Raw genomic sequence first — 23,518 nt, 5'->3', positions numbered from 1 at the left:
ACATATTCACGGATTTAATTTAATTTAACGAGATAATAATGGATATAAAGTTGTTGAGAGTTAATCGTTGTTGGGAGTTTCTTACTCACTAAACGAAACGCAAACCCAAATAAATTTGCTTTACGCAATTATAGAACTGGTTTAATTCATTTGAAAAGTTATACAAAGCAGCCAAATTCAATAATTTGCTTCAATTTTAACTAGAAAAAAAAACGTTAACGGTCGAATTACCAAAAATCCGTAAAATGGGCAAACGGTGAGCGTAACAGACCCACCGTGTGTGCCACAAACACCCCTGTGGCAATCGGTGCGCCGCTTCGTTAATGCCCACCGTGGCGTGGTACACAAAATAAACCCAAACCACCAGCAGCGTTAGCACACATTTATGACATGCCATGGACAAAGCCAGCACTAACTCCATTGGTGGTCACATCGATTAGTTGCACACAGCGAACGAACGTTAGCTCACAATTAGCTACCATTCCCAAATGAACAATGCACCCCCTACCACGTTAAGACCGACAAAGTAAAAAAATGACAGGTTTTGATTCGCAATCGTTTATTCACCGCCGAGCATGAAAAGGGCTCAGCGATACGATCCCACAACGCGTTAGTCAGCAGAAAGCCGGGACGAAGAGTCCTGTGCCTGTCGCTACGCCTTAGCTAGCAGCTACCATGACTGTGAGCCAGTTGTATTCGCTACGAGGAAATTAGCCTAGCTACACGGCTAGCTACAACAATATTGTAATATCTGCTCGCCGCGGACGCTGCCTCGACGGGGATCGCCCGACACAAACAACGTACTCACCTTCGCTGCGGTGGCTCCGGGCGACTAGACGGAACGCTCGCTTCGCTCTCCCGGGGGCATAGGGCCGCGGTTCGCGGTGCCGTGTCGCTCCCTGTTAGTGATTGTTATGGTTTTCACGACGGGCGGCGAGCGGCGGAGCTCTCCATTCTTTCTTGTTAATCTGCCTTCGCTCGGGAAAGGTTCGAACAAACCGGATACACAAACAAGACACGCCCGCTTTGAGATAAACATTTCCAGGTCACAGGTGACACCGTTCATTTCGAGGCATGTGTCAATTATTTTTTTGTTTTATTAAACAAATAACAAACAAAAAAAGAAAAAAAAGTCATGTTTGATCCGATGGTTCGACCACAGTTGGAGATTTCCCGATCAAATCATTCGACGGTGTTAAGTACAAGAAGAATACGAAGATTTGAACATAACACAACATACTGCATGAAGAAGATATTACAATGGACCTCTTGATAAACTGAGCAATGCTATGTTTGCATTCATTTGACATTTAAAACATTATCCATTCCACACACCACCGGTAGCCTATACCAATATAAGGAAATGTCTGAAATAATACAAGTGGGTACAAAAATAAAACACTTTCGGGTAAATATGTCATTGTAAACTGCACTGAAATGTAAAATAAGAAAATAGAAGCCAATATTGAATTGTGTTCATGATTTGTATGATTTTTATGCTTAAACAATTTGTAAAAATTGTTTTCACGTAATTTACATTTGACATGATTAATCAAAGTACATAAAATGTGGGTACAAGTCAAACTTATTTTACATGGTTTAGTCAACAATCTCTTCAACTCTTCCAGATAACGTTTGTTGGCCCATCTTTCAGTTTCAGTCATACACACAACTATATCATTAATATAGTGGAAAATTCACACACAAGAATACTTCTAACAAGTATTCAATCCTACACAACACTGACACATCCTGTGGTAGCATTTTAAGCAGCTGTACACCTGCAAATATATGTGTAATAAATTGTCACAATGTTATAGTATGTTAAATGCACACTCGCAACATTAACGTTAAACCATAATAATCATATGTATAGCTGTTTGATGTTCATCCCATGTTCTCAGTTCCTCACATGGCTCCTACAATAAGACTGTATGGAATGGTGTGCATATTGCCATCTCCTACCATAATAGACAATGTTGCTTGTTCCATCCAAAGAGCAGAACCTCCCTTACACTGAATGTTGTTTTTCAAACTACACACATACGCACACCGCTGTAAGTTACAGTGGTATTTACAAATACTGTAGCAAAAAAAATAATACTCATCATAATGCCGCCTTTAAGCCTTTACATTATTAACAGTAATAAGGAGTTAACCAAAGACAATACCGTCTTATTGTGGGCACTGGGCAGCACATTCTTTTAAACAACTGTACAAAATCACTATAAAAATTCTTTGTGAAAGAATGGAAGTTTCTTTGACACATAAAGATCCCATTCAGTTCCCTGGTGAGGAGGTAAAGTGTTCAAAAAGGCAGTTGGGGTTTGATTTTTGGAAACATTTTCCTCATTCTTAAGCGATGGCCTTAGCCTCAGGCAAGAATGCCTCCCAAAACTTTATAAGCTGTAAAAAAAAAAATGTTGAAAATGTTAATTAAACCTCAGACACATACAAATATGAAGTATGATAACATATCATTTTCTATGTATTTAACATAGTTTGCCCCATTCCCTATTATATTTGGAGGCTCTTTTCCTGTGTACTGTGAGAAAGACACGAAAGCTAACAGGCAAGACAAGTATTTTGTAAAAAAAATATATAATAAGAAAAAATAAAAGTTGAAGTGATATACAACAGGATCTAAAATGTCAACCATAGTATCAGAGGGATGTATCCACTACACACCTATTACCGGCTTGTCCACGTGTCTGTATGGTAATTGGTCACCCTCTTGGCTACATAGCCAGGAGGGTGAAAGACTCGACCCATTAAATAGGCTTGAAGGACATCGGGTCTCATTTCCAAGTGAGCCAGTGTGTTATTTATCATTGGAGACACTTTTCATTCAGTCCTTCTAGTTGCAGAGATCGCTGGTGCTAGGCTAGCGCAAGTCGAGGGGAACTGCTAGCCTGCCAATAAAAACAGTTTTACCCACTCCAAAGTACACTCGATGCAAACCAATTATAATGCCCGACTATCGATGTAAATGTCTGTGTTGATAGAATAATATTAGAAATAAAACTATCCTTGTATCGAAATGATCACATTACATTTTGGGGGACTACTTTCTCAGCAGCGGCGGAATTTCACTTTGCTCCGGTGTAGCAACCAATTCACTACAGCAGAAGGTAAACAGAGAAGCGCACTCCAGGTAATATCAGTCCGCCGCTGCCGTAGCTAGCTTCCAACTACAGGGATTATAAGCTAAATGCAATGCAAGGGTAAGTTTATTTCTAACACTATTCTATCAACACAGACATTTACATCGATAGTCAGGCATTATAATTGGTTTGCCTCAGGAGTGGGTAAAACTGTTTTTAATGGCAGGCTAGCAGTTCCCCTTGACTTGCGCTAGCCTAGCATCAGCGATTTATGCAACTAGAAAGACTGAATGAAAAGTGTTAAACAGTCTCCAATGATAAATAACACACTGGCTCACTTGGAAATTAGACCCGATGTCCAAAATCCTGAACTATCCCTTTAATACAAATCTTAATAACCCTTATATACCCTAATAACATAATAAGTAAATTACGGATTTCTGTTGTCCATCACTTTAAGATTTAACATTAAGATACATAAATATAGTATCCAATTAAATGTAGCTTACCCGCTGTTGAGACTGTAGCATTGTCTCCAAATATTTAAATATCTGGATTTTGAAGTCCTTTGCTTTTTCTTTCTGAAAACAAAAAAAAAAAGCAGACAGTATTTTAGTTCCCAAGCTTTTTCCTGAAGGTCAGACATTGGGCAAGGCAGATGTAATCTAGAAACATGAAAGTACCTCAAACTGTAGCACCTCCTTGCGTACGGTCACACTGATGCGGTCAAAATCCCTCTCATACTGGGTGACTCTTGACTCCCACTGTGGACATGAAAACAATTATGGAATGAATCGAATGGCGTCATACACCAGTAGCCAACACACAGAGAAACAGAAACGCACGGGCACACACGGATATTACTAAGCATCTTCATAACTGGAATAATAACTCAGTTCATCTTTTGACGTGACCGGCATACATTGTTCAGGCGGTATCTTACCTACTTTGAAGGAAATAAGTAATAACTGGCATTAAATCTGTTTTGATTGGCAAGTCATTTGATTGTAAACTAATAATTTTCACAACTTTTGATGGATAGTTTCTGATTGCATTTGAGCTATTCTATCATATTGTGTCCTCAACTCATTGAATGTTTTTGAATTTAATTAATTTGTTATTTACATCTTTTTGGGATGTTGATTAGCCATTACAAGCCATGTCAAAATTGACAAGTGGGAGTGTCCACCCAGATGTATGATGGATACATCAGTTTACCAGCCTACCCAGGGTGCTGTACCTAGTATGCTTATTTATCCACCCTACATCTCGAGGGATACTCTATGGCAGCAAATCTGTTTTGAATTGGATTTTGTAGAAGGAAATGTAGACACCTTTGAATTCATTACTGTACTGCTCTCCCTGCACGTTAGGCACTTCTCGTACGTTATCACAGTTATAACAGTAAGCCAAACTCAGGTATAGCACTACACTTGAGCCAGGATCAGAGCGTCTTGCTCCCTTTATTTCCTTTCTTAAATGGTGGAATACCAAGAGTGAAACTGCAAATAGAAACAACACAAAACCTTAGTTTCCTTTACAGCATGTCGCTAATAAACAGTATTGAATTATGCTATGAAAGAATAGCTAAAGAACTACGCGCCAAAAGTGAGCCCGCTCATAATGACAATAGGCTAATACACCATTGTTTCTAGCGTAAGCAACGCACACTTTACATTAGCTCAATATTAACTTCTTGTAAATAAACATCACATTTTTAGAGTGCTAGACATTACATATTCATCTTCATTCATACAAAGTAAACTCACGCTCATGAAAGCCAATGCTTTCATGAGAAGGGAAGAGAAGATTCACAGAGTGACCGACTGCCTTTCTTACTGCTGGCTACTACGGTTGCAACAAGTATAAACATCACGTAGCGTACCATCACACTTCAAAATAAAAGTCCAGTTCTTAGCATGTAAATATTACTGTGTGTGTGTGTGTGTGTTTTCTTTCACAGATTTTCTTACCAAGTTTTAACTATTACATTCATTAAATCATTTAAGTGCATTTAAGTTTGAACATACAATTCTGAGGGCTGAACAATTACGTTGAAATATTATATCTGATATATACTTATAATTGATTTTGTTTTGAAATCACCAAAACTTGAAATTCAAATATGGCTGCAGTTGCAGATATTCTACATATGATATTCAATACTCATTCAAGTGGTCAAAATATGTATCAGAAAATTTCAGCAACTGAAGTAGCAGAGTATTCCAAGGACAGGCCAAGACAATCAAGACTGAATGCAACAAACCATCTGCTGGCCTAGGAGCACAGTCTGTCGGTCACGTAATCAAATAAAACGGCTTGAGAATTGAACCCAACAATGGCACAAAGGAAGAACGACTTACCGGAACTGCATTATTTTCCCTAGGCCAGCAGTCTGATCAATTACAGTCAGTCTCAAATGCCTATGCCGGTCTTCGAATTTAATTTGGATTGAATTTTCTGATACGTATTTTGAATAGGGGAAATTTAGATTGTATTTGTAATATCTGCAACTTGAAATATTGTATCTGAATTAGTGAACATTGACACAAATATATTTGAAATCAGGTTTTGCAAATGCTACAACTTGAAATGCCATTTTTATTTAAAGAGGTTCATTCAAAACCAATATATTCAGATGACCAGGTTTTCAAAGGTGAATTCAAAAGATGTTCACATTTCCATTTACAAAATTCAATTTCTTTTAAAATCATGGCAGTGATTTGCTTCCATTAACACTCCCACTTGTGATCTCATAAGCGGGTTGATTTTGACTTGGCTTGTAACGGCGTGTAATGGCTGACACAAATAAAATATCTCCATTGGACTCAAACATCAACCAAAACCCACAACTGTCGATTAAAAGCCCCGGCGATCATGTGGCCAATCTACGCTTTCCGTTCCCGGGCTCACCTCGGTGATGTCCTCCTTGGCCTGCTGCAGCTTGTCAGGCTTGTTGGCCCACAGCAGCTTGGCCTCCGCCTCCCTCTTCCTCTGCAGCGTGCTCTGAGCCTCCTGCCAGCGCTGCCATGCTCGCATGCGCTGGCCAAAGCAGCCCTGTGGGCAGACGCAGGCGTTTACACGGGATAGAAACCAAACACAAATGCAAACACACTATCGCATTGGGAATGAGCACAGCAGCCGTGTTTACATGTTCGGGTTGGGGGATGTCCCAATGTTCTACAAAGAAGGGTTCAGCAGGAAAGCACTTTAAACAGTTATCTTAAACAAGTACAAGAAAGAGCCGTTTGAAGAGTTATTCGCAAAGTAATCACTTGCGTGCAATTTAACCTCGTTCCCAAATACCGCAAGGGCATCAAGGTCACAAGGACTTATTTGCTTAGAAAGAAAGACACGTGTGACGCTAGATTAATAGTCTTCGTACATTAGGTCCACAAAGATCCATGTTGCGACGGAGAAACAATCTCTCTTCACAGGTTAGGTTAATGTGTACACAAGGGGGCAGTACAGCGTCTTCAAACCCAAATGTACATGGACCAACTGGAATCGACTAGCTAATCCAGAAACCGTTCTATTTGTACTGCTCTATTTGCATGTGGTATGCTCATGCTTGCGGACTCTTGCGAAGCGTACCCGCACAGAGCCCAGCAGGCGGATGTAGTCGCCCAGCAGCTCCGCCAGGATGAAGAAGTCGCTGGCTGCCTGATCGTGGTGCAACTGCTCCATCTTGTCCTCCACCTCAGCCAGCTGGGACAGCGCCCGCGAGAGTGCAGTGTTGTCCTCAGAGTTCCCCAGCATGGCCATGCTTTTGGCGAACACTGCCGTATTGCCGCACAGCTCTGGACGGAGACGAAGCACAGATCCGTTTACACAAAACCTTTTGACCCTTTTGGGGGTCATCAAATAGATCTCACCCATGACCAAGTGGGGCAAATACTCTGGGCCGGACACGGAGGGAGGGAGGGAGGGAGGGGGAGAGAGAGGGAGGGAGGGAGGGAGGGGGAGAGAGAGAGAGAGAGACAGACAGACAGACAGACAGACAGACAGACAGACAGACAGACAGACAGACAGACAGACAGACAGACGTCGTATCTCAGCAATGAGATTCGTTTTTCCCAGTATATCCTATATGCAGCATACAACATTTTCTAACCTTCACTGATATTATTTTATTTTCTGATACATTCATCTAGATATCCAAATCCATTCCGTCACAAAACTCCGCAGTGATTGGCAAAAAACAAAACAAAACAGGCCTGCTCAAAAACACACATCGCAAAGTGGCGCGTTGGCACATTTCCACCGGCGGGTGCGCTTAGGCCCAGCACGCCTTGGCCCAGTAGTGAAGGTACGGTTTGGCCCAGCTCAGTTACGGCTCACGTATCCACCACCGACAGTACCCTTACGGTAGGGCGGGGGTTTAAGCCGGATGGCGATAGCCGCAGCAGCTACATAAGCATCGTAACCTCATAGCAGCCTGACACAGTGCTAAGAAATCCAATGAAAAAGAAGAACGCGACACATAAAACAGAGCAAAAATGTACGACGTCCAAGAAGGACGGCAAACTTTTGCATGACATTTCTTAAATAAACTAAGCTTTCGCCGTTTCCGCCAGAAATACCTTGCGGGTACTGTGTTTGTTTGTTATTATTCTCCTGTCGCATTGAAGTGACGATTCTGTCGACCAGTCAATGGACTGGACGTGTGTAGCTCGAACTTGTTGGCACTAGTCATGGATTTCATGATTATTTTCCTTGATTCAGTTTGCGTCGGTCAGTTTGCGAGGAAGAATCGTTCTGAATCGTTCGTTCGTTCAGTAGCGGTGAATCATGGAATGCACGGTTCGAGTCAGCGAGTGGGAGTCGAGTCTGGGAGAACGAACGATAGAGACTAACGAGAGAGGACTGAAACGTGGAATCAGGTCGGTTCGTTCTTGTCGAGTCGTTCCTTCAAACTGATTCGGTCGCAAACGACCCATCACTAGTTGGCACCCTTTCAGACCGCTTGGTACCCCAACGGAGGAGTACTGACAGATAAGTACGGCTAATTCGGACCCCGTCCACTTTTGGCGGTGGAAACGCAAACCATTCCGCACCTATGCATACCGAGCTGAACCGCACCCGCTGTTGAAAATGCGCCATAACTCCAGAAAAATTTGCAGGGGGACCGATCTGACCCAAGGGAAACTAACTGATCAGGGCTAGATCAAGGAAATCTGAGGTTTGTGCAGAGTGTGTGGTAAGAGCACCAAGCTCACCCTTCCTGTGGTTGACCAGAGAGTCAACCACCATGTGGAGCTTCCTCAGCTGCTGCTCCTCGGTCTCAACCTCCTGGAACTTGTCCTCAAACCACTGGACACGCACACATGCACGCACACGCACACACACATGCACACACACACACGCACACACACACACACACACACACACACAATAAGTACTTTGATGTTTTAATAGAAGAACATTTTCCAATCGTGCATCTCAGAGGTAAAATAAGTAAGCATAAGCTTATGGGGATGTATATTCCATTGTGATATATTTAAAGAGTTAATGACCAGCATACATAAAAATAATTTAACAGCAATTCAGTCGAGTAAAGGAGCATTTGTTCTTAATATCAAATGCTAAATATGTTTTCCAAACAACACTTTTAAACAGTAATCTAGTTAATTATATTGGAAATGTATCGTAGGTTTTCATCCATGAATCATTTTGTTGTAGCTGACCCCTTATGAGATATGTGACGTCTTAGGTACAAAGCACACGGCCGTGTCAGGACAGACACATTGCAAAATAGACTTGTGTCCTTAACAAAGCAAGCAAGAAAATGTAGTCCTGCTAGATTTGCGCACTGTGTGCATTTCTTCGTTATCCTGATTCTGATTTCTTTTTTGGGGTTGCGCAAAAAAACATTGGATCAAATTCAGGTGTGTTTTGGGCTCCAGTCTACCATGATTTTCTCATCTTACAGTGTCAGACTCATTCATCTTGATGGTCATCTTGTTCACTGCGTCAGATGCCTTGTTGATCATTTTAAGGAAACCAGCACCACTCAACGCCTGGGTGTTCACTGCCCTGGGAAGCTGAGAACACACACACACACAAGATGTCAACAAAAAATTAATCTCTTGTGAGGTAGATTATAAATGCAGTAAAGGCACTCAACCATGGCTAATCAATATCTTAAGCGCTTGAAAACCTTTTAGCATTGAAATTGAAAATAAGTACTCTACCCCACCACTAAGATCATAGAAGCCCCCCCCCCCCCCACACCCTTACCTCATCTCTCTCTAAAAACTCCCGGACATCAGGGTCTTGGAGCAACACCGGGTGTGCCACAATCCTCTGGACGTACCTGGTATCCAGACCGGGAACAGCAAGCACACGTCATTTCTAACTAGAACACATGACACCAAACGTGGACATCCAGTAAATGCTGACCACGCATACAATGCTGGGTCACTGCTGAATCTGGATTGGGTTTATTTGCCAAATATTGTGGCTGCTATTATTCATTGTGATTAACAGATGAAATTAATATTTTTGGTCACCTACTTGATCTAAAGTCTCCTCTTTTACTGTTTTTAACTAAATTCAAAATGGCGGAAAATCTGGGAACCGCAAGTCATAGGTTCTTGAGGCATATTTGTTCAGCATGAGGATATGCATGTGTGAACAAAGTTTCATGAGTGTAGGTCAAACCGGTTACGATATGAATTACGATATGCTTGTGCAAAGTTAGCATTTTTGGACAGTTGGTATATGCACCACCTTTGGGCCAATCAGTGTAATATTTGCTAATTTTGGGTCAACCTCTACAGGTCTAGTAAGTTTCATAAAAAACGTGCGATCGGTGTAGGCTGTGTAAGTCCAAGCCTAACGATGCACCATTAGGTGTTTTGCTCGGGGTACAGGCAGAAGTTCACTGAAGACATTGGGGGAACCTGAACACCACTTAAACCACTGGGCTGTCCTGTCTAGACTCGATCCTTGCATCGCTGGATGAGTTGCCCGTGTGAATCGGAGAACGTACAGGTGTACAGGTGTACAGTGTTGTTCCAACCTCACCTCTCCAGAGCTGCTCGTCTCCTCTCCACAAACTCGACAGAGGAGGAATCATCCTTGCCCACCTTGACCTTGGTCATGCCTGCGGGGAAAGAGGCCGATTCATAGACACAAAAATAGACTATTAATTACCTTTTGTTACCAACATTAATTACCGTTTTTATCCAACAAAATACAGCATATAGGAGAAAATAGACTGCGCTCATGGGTGACCCACCTACAACGCTCTTCTCCGGCGGCGATGGGATGATGCAGCCCTGCAAGGACTGCTTGATGGACAGCTTCTCATACAGACCTAGGAAGTCACTGAACCGCCTTCTCACAGAGAAGTCCTTGTTTCTAAACATGGGCAGGGCGCTCTACAGGACAAGCCGAAAAACATATCAATGTCTAGAGTTATTTTAAGAGCGGGATTTCAGATGCAACACAATCACCACACCTTACATTGTACAATCGGGTCATAGTAAAAACTGGATCTGGATTAAGGTAAGACCACATACCCTTGTTGATACTCTGTAGGCCATGAAAGCATGCATGCCATCTCCTGGAGAGAAATAAATACAACTTCCAGTTATAATGATGAAAGGGAATTATTGCATTGTTGACCAGAAACACAAATGTGTAATACATTTAATTTTATTGTTGGACTTTGATAGTCGGAAACGCTGTGGTTGCAGAGAACAAAATGCATTGGTGGGAACTGACCAACTTTCTCTGGGTTGGTCACAGTCACGTCCACATCAAAGGTATCTTTGGCCTCTTCCTCCTCCAGCTGCAATTATATATGTTAAATTAATGGAATTGTGAGCTATATATATATACATATATTCAGCAAAGCATTATATTTCTTTTAAAAATTGAATACTTTAATAGTAATATAAAATAAAGAACAAAGACAATACAGTTTAAGTTGCTGTTAGAAAGATTTAGGAGCTATAATTTCAGTATAATTGGTTAGAAATCCAATTGCTGTCTGTTAGTTAAAAGTGAATGAAATGCAAATGTCAGAATATCAATTTCTGCTGACTTCCTCCTCCCTTAATGTAAGACGATTTCAATTTAAGGCCACTGTCAGGTAATTTCAGACCAAACAGGGCATCTCTTCCCTTATTGGTTCATGGAATCCATCATGCCTGTCAATCACATTCGCACACACTGCATTATCTTTGCTCCAACACATGTTGAAACGCAAAACATGTCAGATAAGTGTAGGGAGGGAGGGAACACATAGGGAGAGGATGTTGTGTAAAATGTAACACATTATATTGCAATTGTTTCTGTTATTGTAACTGGTACGATAACACAAGTTAAAATGATTAATTGTGTACCATTAAAACATAGATACATATAATACATATAATGTAATGAAACCAGACTGCAGATAATGACAGACCGCTTCATTGTGTCATTCACCTGCTCCATAGACTTGTTCTGCATGTCTGCTGCACCAGGAATGAATGTTGCTGCAGGTCTGGGACCAGATGGAGTTGAGATGCTTGCATTCTCTGTAGGAAGCTCAACATGGGCATCTGTGTTTTATGGAATAGAAAGACATTCATCACCCTGTGGTTTTTGACAATATAAAAACCTATGAATCTACATGTATCTTATTATATTAGCTTTTAATATTATCAAAGGTAATTGCAAAGTTGCAAAGTTACTGAAATGCACGGAAAGGATAGTGAGTTCCGAAACCTGAAAACAGATCGTTGTCGTCATCAGACTGGACCCCATTGGAGCTGCCACCAGTGCCCAGGCTGACGGTAGGGGCTGTGCTACTGGCTTGGTCGCCGATCAGGTCTGTAGTTTCCGCCTTCATATTTGGCTGGGGAACACTTGGACTCTCAGCCCCAGTTTTACTCTTTAAACCGCAAAGAAAGAAAACTTGTTCAAAACGTATTTGAAAGACTTGCTCTAAAGATAAAGGGATGCTATATATATATATATATATATATATATATATAATGAATATATAAATGAAATAAATGAATCAAATGTATGCCTCTCATGTACCCCAACAACTGTATGTGTGAGTGTCTATGCCCCCGCCCCCCCTCCAAATGAATGTATATGTGTTTTTCCATGCTGCATATGTCAAATGTGTTAAATGTCTGATGTCATGTGTGTAAATGTCTAGGTGTTCTGGATTAGGTATCTGTGTGCCACAGATGTGTGGAATGTTTGTCTGTCAAAAAAAAGCCTGGCGAAAAATGTATGAACTTATGAATGACTGTGAAAAAGAATTTCCCCATGGGGACATCTAATAAACTAACTTATATATATATAGTATTTGTCGAACATTCTGCAGAGCTCTTTGAAGAGATGCTCTCTAGAACCGAAACGTTCTTGGTCCTGACCTCATTAAACCGTTAGAAAAAAAACGGAATGAACTGCAACTAATTGCTTAGTTATTACAGCCCGGCAAGTTAACATTCCGTCTAGGCGTGTCAGAATGCTTTCAAATTCAACTGAACGTCGTAATATGGTAATACCGGTTAGTTGTTTTCGGCAACTCAAACTGAGGGGGTGAGATTTCTGAAGCGGTTCTACGCATCTACCCGGTTACATGTTGACGCAACATGGTTGTTTATATTAAATAAAAGTAACAGAAAACGGGAATCTGGTGAAATAGACCTAAATATCAATACAGAAAATTTTTGAATTCCAACCGGAAGTGGGGAATACATTAGGTTACAGTAGCTACTGCTTGGTTACAAGTTAGAGATGAACACTAATACGATGCAACATTGATTTAATGCTGGTTGCTTTGTTCATTTTGTTTATTTATCTGATTAGCGAACAATAATGCCTAATTTCTCAATCTGTGGTTCACACATTTTTGGGATGCCAGGAGGGGGTGTTGTTTGCTGGCTTGGTTAACGTTAACGCTTCTGCTCTCAGCACGCAGAGAAGAGAGGCTGGTGGTGCATTAGACTGTATATGAAAACGGTACTCACAGAACCAAGAAAAATATCCTCTCCCTCATCGCTATCTCCATCCCCCATGTCAGAAAACACCGGAGGATTCATGGGTGTAGCCTATTAGAAATTCGGATTCAGGGTAAGGTTAATTGGTGTGTATATAATGATATATTGCTGATTTTGCCTGTATTCCTATAATTGAGTTTGCATAGCAACAAATTATAAATTGCAATAGTGGTAATTCCCTGCCGTTTGTTTTTTCCTCCACGGCTTGACTGTTGTGGTTGAAGAATGTTCCCTTTCCGGCGGTGTCACTGGGAAAGTCTTCCCCCACGCCAACTGCAGAGCGACTTGAAACAGCGGACAGGTCTCTGATGTCATTCACGGTTTCATTATCTTCCATCTTCCGAACCAAATAAAGAGGATTCTGGTCTCCTTTCTTACGCTACTTATGCAAATGTAATGCATAGGCCTGGGCAATAAAACAAAAAAATGATCGTATCATGATAGACTTTTGATCAATATCAATATAAAACATGTTCAATATATATCGATAAGAGACTGAACCACCGAATCTAGCAGCTACACTTGTTACACTAATACGGTTCCATACTTATTTTCAATATCTGAGTGTTTTTCATTGTTATATCGACATTCGAGTATTTATCAATGAAGAACAGTGGACGGTCATATTAAGTGTTAAACAGAAGTGTTTAAATCCAGCATGGTAATTCTTAGTATTTTTAGATCATTAAAATGATCAATAGTTATCGATATCGATCAATATTATCAAGTTATATCGTGATATGTCTTTCAGCCATATCGCCCAGGCCTAGTAATGCATAAGAATATGTATACAAAATAGAGAATAGTCCATGCAGTCATCATGGATAACAATGTTTTGTTTTTCGTTCAATCGATATTTTCTAATGTGTGATTTTTTATGTTTGAAAAATATTTAATTTCATGAATTGTCAATAGTACAAACATTATATATAAAACGAATTACCATGCTATGTATAATAATCCCTGAGTGGGATTTTTTAAATTAAAAGCGAATAATAATTAGAAACGAATTTACAGTCAAAATGAAAAACATACATAAATAACCACATGTAGGCCTATCTTCAATTTAAAATAAAGAAGTTTAATCTCCAGCAACAGACTCTCGTGGCGTGCATCTGTCTCCCCCTAATCCCCATCTAATGTATGTTTGTTTAAAAGGGACACTTCACACATTTGCATTAAGCTTTGTATCGTTAGAAACCATATATTCATATTTTTGAATGGTCGTGCATCATTCCCTCATTCTCCCCTGAGACGGGAGAGATCCGTATCTACCTCTAACACTTCCTGCTTAGACGATTTTTGAAGCACTACCAGAGCACTCCACTGGGGGTGATCGAAGGAGTGCAGATTGAATGGGGGTCTATGGGGCTAGACGGCTAAATGTATCTCTTTCACCTGCTTGTCGTTGAAATATCGCAGATTGTATTGTAGATTCCGCAAGTTCAATATAGATTATGGTTCAAAAGTCGAATGAATGAGTACTCATGTCCTTTCGATTTCTTACAGTTTGGGCTAGCATTCTGCTAGTGAATGCTGATTGGTCAGGGACGGACTTGCGACTGATTACGACCAGAGACCCCGCTTGATGGCATCTGAAGCTGAAGCACAATCAGAAAAAGGAGGACTTTCCGTCAAAGTTAATTGTTATATATTATATGTATATATAATACATATAATATATATTATATATTCGGAAGTGCCAAAGTGACTCAGAACTTACCGTAAAGCAGGACCTCTGGCAGTGAAGTCATCTTTTTGAACAGATTTTTAGAACAGTGCAATATTCAGCTGAGTGTATTCGTTTAGCCCCCCCCTTTTGAATGTGATTATCAAATTACAAAAAAATTCACCCTGAGACTCTCTCTTAACTGGGCTGCTTTTCCATGGTAACACTCACATGGAAGGACTCAGGAGGCCTCTATGGATTGTTTTTTGCTTAGGAAATTTCCTTTCCTAACGAGATGACCCGGAAAGGTTATTCAAATTCTAAAAATTCTTAGGAAAGGTGCCTCGATGCAACCTTTAACCCACCTTTAGCATTGGTTAGGGTTACTCCTGACCAACCTTTACACAGGAAAGAAGGCCCAATTCAGAAAGTCAAATCTCCTATCCTTAACCTTTGTGAAAACGTCATCAGGTCAAGGAGAGATGAAAAGGTGCTTCCTTTTGAACATAGGAAAAGACAGCACTGTTTAAAATCAATTGGACTTTTCCTAACCGACGTCATTGCGCGACGGCGGGTATTGCTGACCTCTAGCGTGGAACTACAATTTTCCGAACATGGACTACAACGAGCACTCTTTCGATCCATGCGTTTTTGTCGTATTGATTTCAATCAGGTTGTCGCCAACAGTGAACCGAGAATCACCTGGCCAACATATTTTAACCCACTTGAATCCCAATTCACATGTGAAAAAAAAGAGCCTAAACTTATGTTGATGTTCAAATTAACTGCCGCCAGTAAATTTCTTAAATGTGTAGTTGGCATTTTTCTAATGGTGTAAATTATGGGCTATGAAAGTAATTATTATGATGTTGGTCTTCTATGAGTTCTTTAGATTCTTCGCCTTATCTCCATAATGTTTGGTTAACTCTTGTCTTGTCAATTTTCTTTTCTTCTCTTCTTCTGCTTTACAGCGTCTCCCATGCGTCTTCGTGTAGAGTCGGCAAACTCCGTCGGTGGCCTGTTGCTTTAAATATTGCCGCCGTAAAGGATTATGGGTTACAAATATCTCCTTTCCTTTCATAAACGTTGGTCAGGAGTAACCAATGCTAAAGGTGGGTTAAAGGTCGCATTGAGGCACCTTTCCTAAGCATTTATAGAATTTGAACAACCTTTCCTCCAAATATTTCCGGGTCATCTCATTAGGAAAGGAAATTTCCTAAGCAAAAAACTGAATCCGTAGACGCCCGGGTTGTTTGTAACCCATATTCCTTTACAGCGGCAATATTTAAAGCAACAGGCCACCGACAAAGTTTACAGACTCTACGCAAAGACGCATGAGGGACGCGGTAAAGCAGAAGAAAATAGAAGAAAATAAAATTTATAATATTGGATACCAATTCCAGAAACATAATTCATTGAATCGAAATTAATTCATTTATTGCTGGTTAGTAAATAAAACTACACAGTTGAAAGTAGGCAATGGATTAACTGCAAATAATGTAAACTTATTCGTAGGCTATAGTGCACTTACAAAACAGCAGTCAAGCAAAGTGCTTTACAAAATAGCCTAACAAAATGGAAAACCTTAAAGATAATAAAGAACTCATAAAAGACCAACATCATAATAGTTATTTTTGTAAAACATAATTTACACCATAAGAAAATAAAATGCCAACTTCACATTTAAGAAAGACTACTGGGGGCAGTTCATTTCAGCATCAACATAAGTTTAGCCTCTTTTTTTCCCACATGTGAATTGGGATTCAAGTGGCCTAAAATATTCCCGTCCAAGTCCGACCTAAGGTATTCTCACTGTTGGTGACAACCTGATTAAAATCAATACGACAAGAACGCATGGATCGAAAGAGTGCTTGTTGTAGTCCATCTTCGGAAAATTATGGAAAGGTGGCATAAAGGTTAGGACTTTTTGACTTTCCAAACTGGGCCAGGTGCATTCGGGGGATAGTCATGCACCGGAAAATACCAAAAACACCCGTAGAGGAGCTACATGTCTCTCTACTCAGGAGGTAGAGTGGGTTGGCTGGTAACCGGAAGGTCGCTAGTTAGATTCCCGTCTCCTCCTAGCTTTTTACACTGCCAAGCCGGTTCGGTCGCGGCTTGGCACACCCGGCAATTTCACTGTCATGCCCGTGTAAAACCGAGGGGGTAAAATCCCCCGTCGTCATGGAGCATATTTGGCAGTGTGAAAACATTTAAGGTGTCTCTGAGCAAGACACCTCAACCCTAACTGCCCTGGGCAGAGAGGTGTGGCGCCCCCTGTTTGACTGTATAAGCTACAGAAAAGAATCATAATGGTAACCCACCGTTACTCCCCGAGGAGATTCGACTTCCTTTCCTTAAATATCTAAATAAAAAGAATAATAATCATAATTGTGTGTAGATCCATTATAAACCAATACTGATATGCTTCATCTTAAGCCTTAATAAATTTTAATTCACAAACCAATCTCTAAAATCTGTCACACAGTCACCGTATAAAGTATAGGTGTGCAAAGATAAGAAACAATCAACGTGTTTTTGATTGCTTCTCCTTCAACTCCCCCGCCCAGCATCAGGCACTGTGTCCATAACAAATAATGTCCACTACTCAAAACATGATTATAAGGATGTATTAATGATCATTATATCTTAAATATTGTTAACCTACCGTTGTACCGTGTATACTGGTTTGATAGGTGAAGTTAAAAGGTGAAAGATTTTGAAAAGAAAAATAAGTGGCCTTGCTCTTTGGCTCTATGAAGAATTGACAACTGATTGACAGAATTTGCAATGAACAACTTATATGGAAATCTAACATGGAATTCTATATGGACTATTTACATTGAAAGCTTTACATTGATGTTTTGCATTAACATAACTTATTTTTAAATGTATTTATTTCTCAAAATAAGAGCATTTTCCTCATCTCCTTCTGTGGTTTTCAAAACAAGTCACTTTAATAAGCCCATTCATCCTTTTTCACAGCAAGCAGAAATAAGAGTTCAAGGATTTTCTAAAAGTAATTGAGTGGGTACAATGGAGAACAATGGCTTATGGTAGGCTGCTAAATGCACTGGTATTACGCCTTTATACGAGCAAAAGCTGCTGCTACCCTGCAGTCACAGGACATGCAGGTGATGAAACAAATGGTCCATCTATTATATGGAAATCTTTTGATATGAAAAAAGCCTCAAAGCCTCAAAACATGAGTATCATGTGTAACTTTGTATACAGTGGTTTGTTGGACTATCTCGGCGTTTGTGATGCTCTTTGTCAATGTTCACAGATGTGAATTTGAATTCGGCAAAGGAACTTTACTGTGTTATTGCAGTGAGGGTGCCACCTTGTGGTAATTCCTAAATGTATTTCTATTTTATATTACGTTGTACATTAAGGATATGTGTAGAGTGTGGAAAGTCAATTCCTTTGATGTTATTTTCCATTGAATATGATAAACTAAATGTTTCTAACATGTCTGATGAGACAGCCTGGAAGGTTTGTAAAGCGTAGCTGTAATCCATAGGACGGGGACACATCCTCCCCAATATTTAGAGTAAAAAAACTCCACTCATCTGAGATACTTTTAGGTAGAGACGCAAGAGATACTCCCCCCGTGTTCAATATCGAGACCAGTGAATCATCCCTACCAAAAATCACAATCAAGCTGAACAATTACTTGCAAAATAACAAAATTATCTCTGTCCTGCCCTTACAAAGTGATCCGACACGTCTGCCAAATCGGAAATTTCTAACATTATCTGATCCGCCAAATGTGACAGATGTGTGAGGGAATGAGCTGATTCCCACAGTCAGACCCTGTGGCCCCAGCTATATAAACACTGACAGATGTGTGACGGAGTGAGATGGGGTAAGAAAAGAAATTCCCAGTCAGACCATGTCGCCACAGCTAGGAATGTTTGTCAATCAGCACAGCAACAAATGTTTTAATATTTCTTATTTTGCAAGCTCAAATGGGTCTTCCGTCACCGCTGATTTGATGTTACAGAATCTACAAAATTAGGAAAGGCGAGTGCTTACTGACAATCTGATAGGTTTAACTATTATTATGCTTCATTTCGATACATTCAAATTAAATTATTTTTCAAACATGTTAACTACAAAAACATTGTTGTGGAATATTTGTGAATCCGTGATAAATATAAGTCAAATAGAAATGAAGGCACAACTTTAGGCTCTGTTGGTTGGGAAATAATGGTCTTCGAGACAACCCGATTCTCTGATAGCCTGTCCCAAAAACTCTATTTGCTCTTAAATGCCTGCAAAAATGTAGCTCGTGCACTCACACGTCACATCCAATGTTGAAACCAAAGCCCTTTAGGTAAGGTACAGAATACAGCTTTGTAATGCATGTATGGAATATTGAATGTGTGGGTGTAACAAAACCTGCAGCACATTTAGCCAAATGTAAAAAGACGACAAGTAGTTACATGAACTTTGTTAGTATTCATAATAGTTTGTATACACAATGTATAGGAGCACCGATAAAAAATAAAGACTTTTTTTTTTTAAACATTTGTTCAATTTTTTTTTTAAAAAGCCACAGATATTTCCAACAGAAAGCAAAGACTTCTGTACATGAACAAGCAACAACATAATTCATCCAAGGCAGCACATCAAACACTGCCACTCAGTCATAGCCTCGCCAACGCAATAACAAAAACAAACCAAGAAAAATAAAACATAAGTCCAGCTGCTTGCTGCTAACCTAGGACACTACTTTACACAAACAGCTTGATATTTAAAACACAAAATATGTAAGAAATGTATTTTCAAAAACTGAAAAAGTGCAATACAGGTTTAACTGTTTACAACTTAACTATTTCCCAAATTGAGTCCTATTCTCTGTACCATTTTGTTATTAATACAACATTTCCCCCCAGAACATGTTCCTTTTATATTCATGATTAAAATCTTAGTTATATTAACATTCATGAGGATGCACATTAATGAGAAACATGGTATTCACAAAAGTAGAGCCAAATTACTGATTGCAAATGACAACATTTCTTTGGGTAAGATGAAAAACCAGCATTGTAGATGACTAGTTTAGCTTTTTTCTTCTCCTTTACATTGGACTTGTATAGAACACTTTATTTTCTTCATACAAAAACTACAATGTAAAAAAAAACGGGGAGTTTCATTCAAAAGGCCGACATCTTTGCATCTGGTAAGATTTGGAGGAAAAAAAAAAGACGAGCCATGAAATTTGTGGGTGTTTCTCAAAGACAACCACACACATCCAGCAAACAATCATTTATTTTTAGGAAACTGTATCCGATTCTCCAAGACAAAACCAAATATTGGCTGTTGGGACCTTCATTGTAGCTCATCAGATGATTGATAACACTGGCTGTCATGCAAGGTTCTCTGGGCATTCTTTACCACCCAACCAAAAACAAGCCCCTGACCTGAAAGAATGTCGTGTCAAAGCTTGTTAATCATTATGGTTACTGCCTGGAGGTGACAACAATCACGCCCTCGTCACAATACAACTTCAAGAGGGGTTGCGTCTTCGCGTCTGAAATGTCCAACATTGGAAAACACATTGTTAAGGCTTTTTCTTTTCTTTTTTTTTTCAAAAACAGAGCTCCCACAACAAACAAGGGCCAAAACGTTTTAATGTACATACAGAGGAAAAATAAGGGGTTTGCAAAAGTCCATTCAACTGCACTGTGTAGAAACACCAAAGGAACATCTCCTCTTCTGATATGAAAAGTATTCCATCCTTGCTAGTAATGAAATGATGGGAAGCCCAAAAAAAGGAGGCAGATTTAACACAAAAAAATAAAAATAAACAAGATATGTACATGTTTATAAAGGATATGCGAGTAAAAAATAATACGTATAACATGGAAACCTATAAAAAGTCATGGCACAATATACGACACAATGTGTGTGGCAGGGAGAGGTGGTCAAAACAAGAAACAGGGGTTTATACGTGACGTCGCATGGACACTTGTAGGCTTGTACAGAGGAGTGTTTTTCCAATGTTCACGTCACTGATTCAGCCCAATAGATATACAAAAATGCAGAAATGACACATATCAAACAAACACTGTAGACTGCGCCCGATGAGCACCAACATCAATACCAGCATATTTTTGGATTTTCTCCTTTTTGACTTGTGAAGTGTAACCACGGGGGTGTCGCGCGCCCTCCCGTCACATCCCACACTAAAAAAAACCTGCCACGCGTCTTCGCCTGGACTATTTTTTTTATCATGTTTTCTTTCTTTTTTTTTTTTGCCAAGGACAAACTTCACAATCCTCAGCTTGAAAGCGATCAAATGGTCGGTCTCTGAGAATGTTATTTTTTTTCTTCTTCTTCATAAAAAGGGTAAAACGTCACACACACACTCCTGCGTTCCTCTCATGGCCGTCTCCTTCCTGAGAGTGGGTAAGTGTTTAGCCAATAGCAATGCTTCATACGCAGCTGGAAGCAGGCTCTCCCTGCAAAGGGGGGGGGGGGGGGTTAGAGAGTTCCAATGGCGCAAGTAGATTGATGTGTCCATGGATGATACTTGGGTTGTATTATGTGTGTGTGCGTGTGTGTGTGTCGTGTGTGTGTGTGTTTGTGTGTCATGGCGCGGTGGTGATGGCGTTCAGGTCCTTCATGAGCCCCTCCAGGTGGGCCATCTCCTCGGTCAACTCGTCGGGCTCGTAGCTCTGGGGGAGAGGAACAGGGTTACTGCGGGGGGCGGGGGAGGGGCACGGTGGGAGGGAGGCAAGCACCTGCATTTGAGAAGCCGGGGGAGAGGAGGGGAGGGGAGGGGAGGGAGGGGAGAGGAGAAGAAGGGGGAGAGGAGGAGGGGGGTCAGTCAGGGTCCTTATACAGAAGGGAGTCGCATGGTTGAGGTAGGGTGAGGTGAGGCGCCGCGAGCAGGGGGACGGGTCAGTGGGGCTGAAGCGTCAATAACAACAACAATGACGACATGAACGTAAGGAAACAAGCAGCCAGAACCCACGAGGAGACCAAGTGGTGAGGACGTTCTCAATGATTGGTCAACAACCAAGCATTGAAGAAATAACATGGGGTTGAAGGAAAAAACGAAGGGCATTCATTATTTAAGGTTAAATTATAAAATGGATTAAAACAAATAATCGAAAAGGCAAAACAATTGTTTAGTCAAAAGGCAGCCGACATAAACACCACAAAACAGTGAGTGAAGTGGGATAGAAAAAAGACAAAGAACATACATCAAAAAACATGGTTAAAATCAACATCTGACAAAATAGGAATCACACAATCTGTATTGCCCCCCCCCCCCCACCAAAAAAAAGAAGTAGATTGATTGCATCCGTTTTTCCTAAGCCCCCATTGTATTAATACTTCACACTCTTACCTTCTTAAAAAGAGGCCACAATGCTGCAAATCTGTGGCCAATTCCAGGATACACTCAATGTCCTGCTAAATAATGATCTCTCATTCACTCACAAGTCAAGCTAGTCCTGCTATGTAATAGCAGAACGTCTGGGGGGCCAGCCTGGGCCAGAAACCAGAAACTGAAAGAAGCAGTTCTGCCTCGTTTCCAATTATGTTACAGAGATATTCTACCGATGAGAAGCTCTCTCTCTCTCTCAGGTGGATGAAGCTATTGGGAAGGGGATTTTAAAAAAGCGTATTTCTGTTGAATCAGTTCAGACAGAATGTTTCACCTCGTCTTCCCACTGGACTTGACCAGTTTGTGTTTCGCTGTGAGCCAATTACAAGCGTACAGATCCCCCTCCTCCAGCCCCATGATCAGACTTTAGATTATTAATCTAAGTTTTGAGACTAGGCATGGGCCCCAACTAGAATCGTTGTTGTAATACTCACGCTGTCTACGTCCTCTAGCATCTTGCTCGTCTCTGGTACATCCGGGGCGTTGGGCACCGTCACCACCACGGGTGTGCGTGTCCGTCCCAGTGTGCCAATGGAGGCTGTCTTGACAACGTGTGGGTGGGTGGGGGGTCCTGTGTAAAGACATGCATACAATGAGAAACCAAACAAGAACACTGAGCATCTATGATCCCATAAGTGTGTATGAATGTGAAAGTGTGTTTGACGGGTGTCCCTGAAAGTATGTCTTGGTGTAATAGTGTGTGTAGGACAAGATTATGACAAGATGATGTCTCTCTATACCATGAAACTTTAACACATCGTGTTTACAATTTCAGAAGTGGAAATATAAGACAAAGGCATTTTTTTGTATATTTATGATATAAAATACAACCCCCTTTTTCATAGATTTTCTCTATTCCAGTCTTGCTTAAAATAAAGTTATAACATTGAATCGTGAAGCCAATATCGTGTATCATATTTAATCTTGGGCTGAGTGAATCGTCACACCCTTAGGTCTTGGAATAAATGTGTGTGAAGAAAGTCCCCGGAAGCATGTATTGGTGTAAAAGTGTGTGTGAAGAAAGTCCCCAGAAGCATGTATTGGTGTAAAAGTGTGTGAGGGGTGGGGGGGTTATTTGTTGTCTATGGACATTTGTGCTGTGTTCCGATATCCATAGTTCCATGAGTACACTTAAACCTAGTACACTATCTGCACTCACTAAGTGCGCAGGTTTTCAGATGTCAGTGTTGTTCCAAATCGAATACTCCGTGGTGCACTAACCAGAAATGACGATCGCGACTGCCGCCACAGCTCGTCACCAGCCAAAAACATCCCGCTTTGAACGGTGAACCCTTTACGCCTAGGAGCTATAAAAAGCTAAAAAAGCTAT

The 23,518-nt window shown here is 40.6% G+C and overlaps 3 protein-coding genes across 9 annotated transcripts in view; all 3 read right to left on the bottom strand.

The window, feature by feature from the left end:
• csnk1g1 (casein kinase 1, gamma 1) overlaps positions 1-970 on the bottom strand; it is a gene marked incomplete at its 3' end in the record, with an annotated part of 28,109 nt that extends 27,139 nt beyond the window's left edge. For both annotated transcript variants that reach the window (XM_084476658.1, XM_084476657.1), the window contains exon 1: positions 809-970. The remainder of the gene's footprint in view (positions 1-808) is intronic.
• A 107-nt stretch (positions 971-1,077) lies between these two features.
• On the bottom strand, positions 1,078-13,335 carry LOC311356196 (sorting nexin-1-like). The gene is made up of 15 exons (XM_084475955.1): positions 13,088-13,335; positions 11,826-11,991; positions 11,544-11,659; positions 10,836-10,902; positions 10,631-10,674; positions 10,348-10,489; positions 10,134-10,212; positions 9,345-9,420; positions 9,035-9,148; positions 8,324-8,417; positions 6,699-6,904; positions 6,018-6,161; positions 3,788-3,868; positions 3,614-3,685; positions 1,078-2,406 (listed from the first exon to the last, which is right to left on the bottom strand). The coding sequence occupies exons 1-15, from the start codon at positions 13,157-13,159 to the stop codon at positions 2,356-2,358; spliced, it is 1,524 nt and encodes a 507-aa protein (XP_084332081.1). The 5' UTR covers positions 13,160-13,335; the 3' UTR covers positions 1,078-2,355.
• Positions 13,336-19,300: 5,965 nt separating this feature from the next.
• Positions 19,301-23,518, bottom strand: part of neo1a (neogenin 1a) — a 151,746-nt gene continuing 147,528 nt past the window's right edge. For 4 of the 6 annotated variants that reach the window (XM_084475974.1, XM_084475975.1, XM_084475976.1 and 1 more), the window contains 2 exons: positions 22,623-22,759; positions 19,301-21,538 (listed from right to left, as the gene is read on the bottom strand). In XM_084475974.1, the coding sequence (XP_084332100.1) occupies positions 21,386-21,538; positions 22,623-22,759 (290 nt within the window). In that variant the 3' untranslated portion in view covers positions 19,301-21,385. Of the gene's footprint in view, positions 21,539-21,600; positions 21,708-22,622; positions 22,760-23,518 lie in introns of those variants that run through there. The other 2 variants (XM_084475977.1, XM_084475979.1) reach the window with 2 other exon arrangements.

This window comes from Micromesistius poutassou (genome assembly GCF_964030765.1).
Source record: "Micromesistius poutassou genome assembly, chromosome: 12".
In the NCBI taxonomy this organism is placed as follows: Eukaryota; Metazoa; Chordata; class Actinopteri; order Gadiformes; family Gadidae; genus Micromesistius; species Micromesistius poutassou.
Note: the sequence above shows the minus strand (reverse complement) of the source record. Positions and strands in the feature narration are given on the sequence as shown.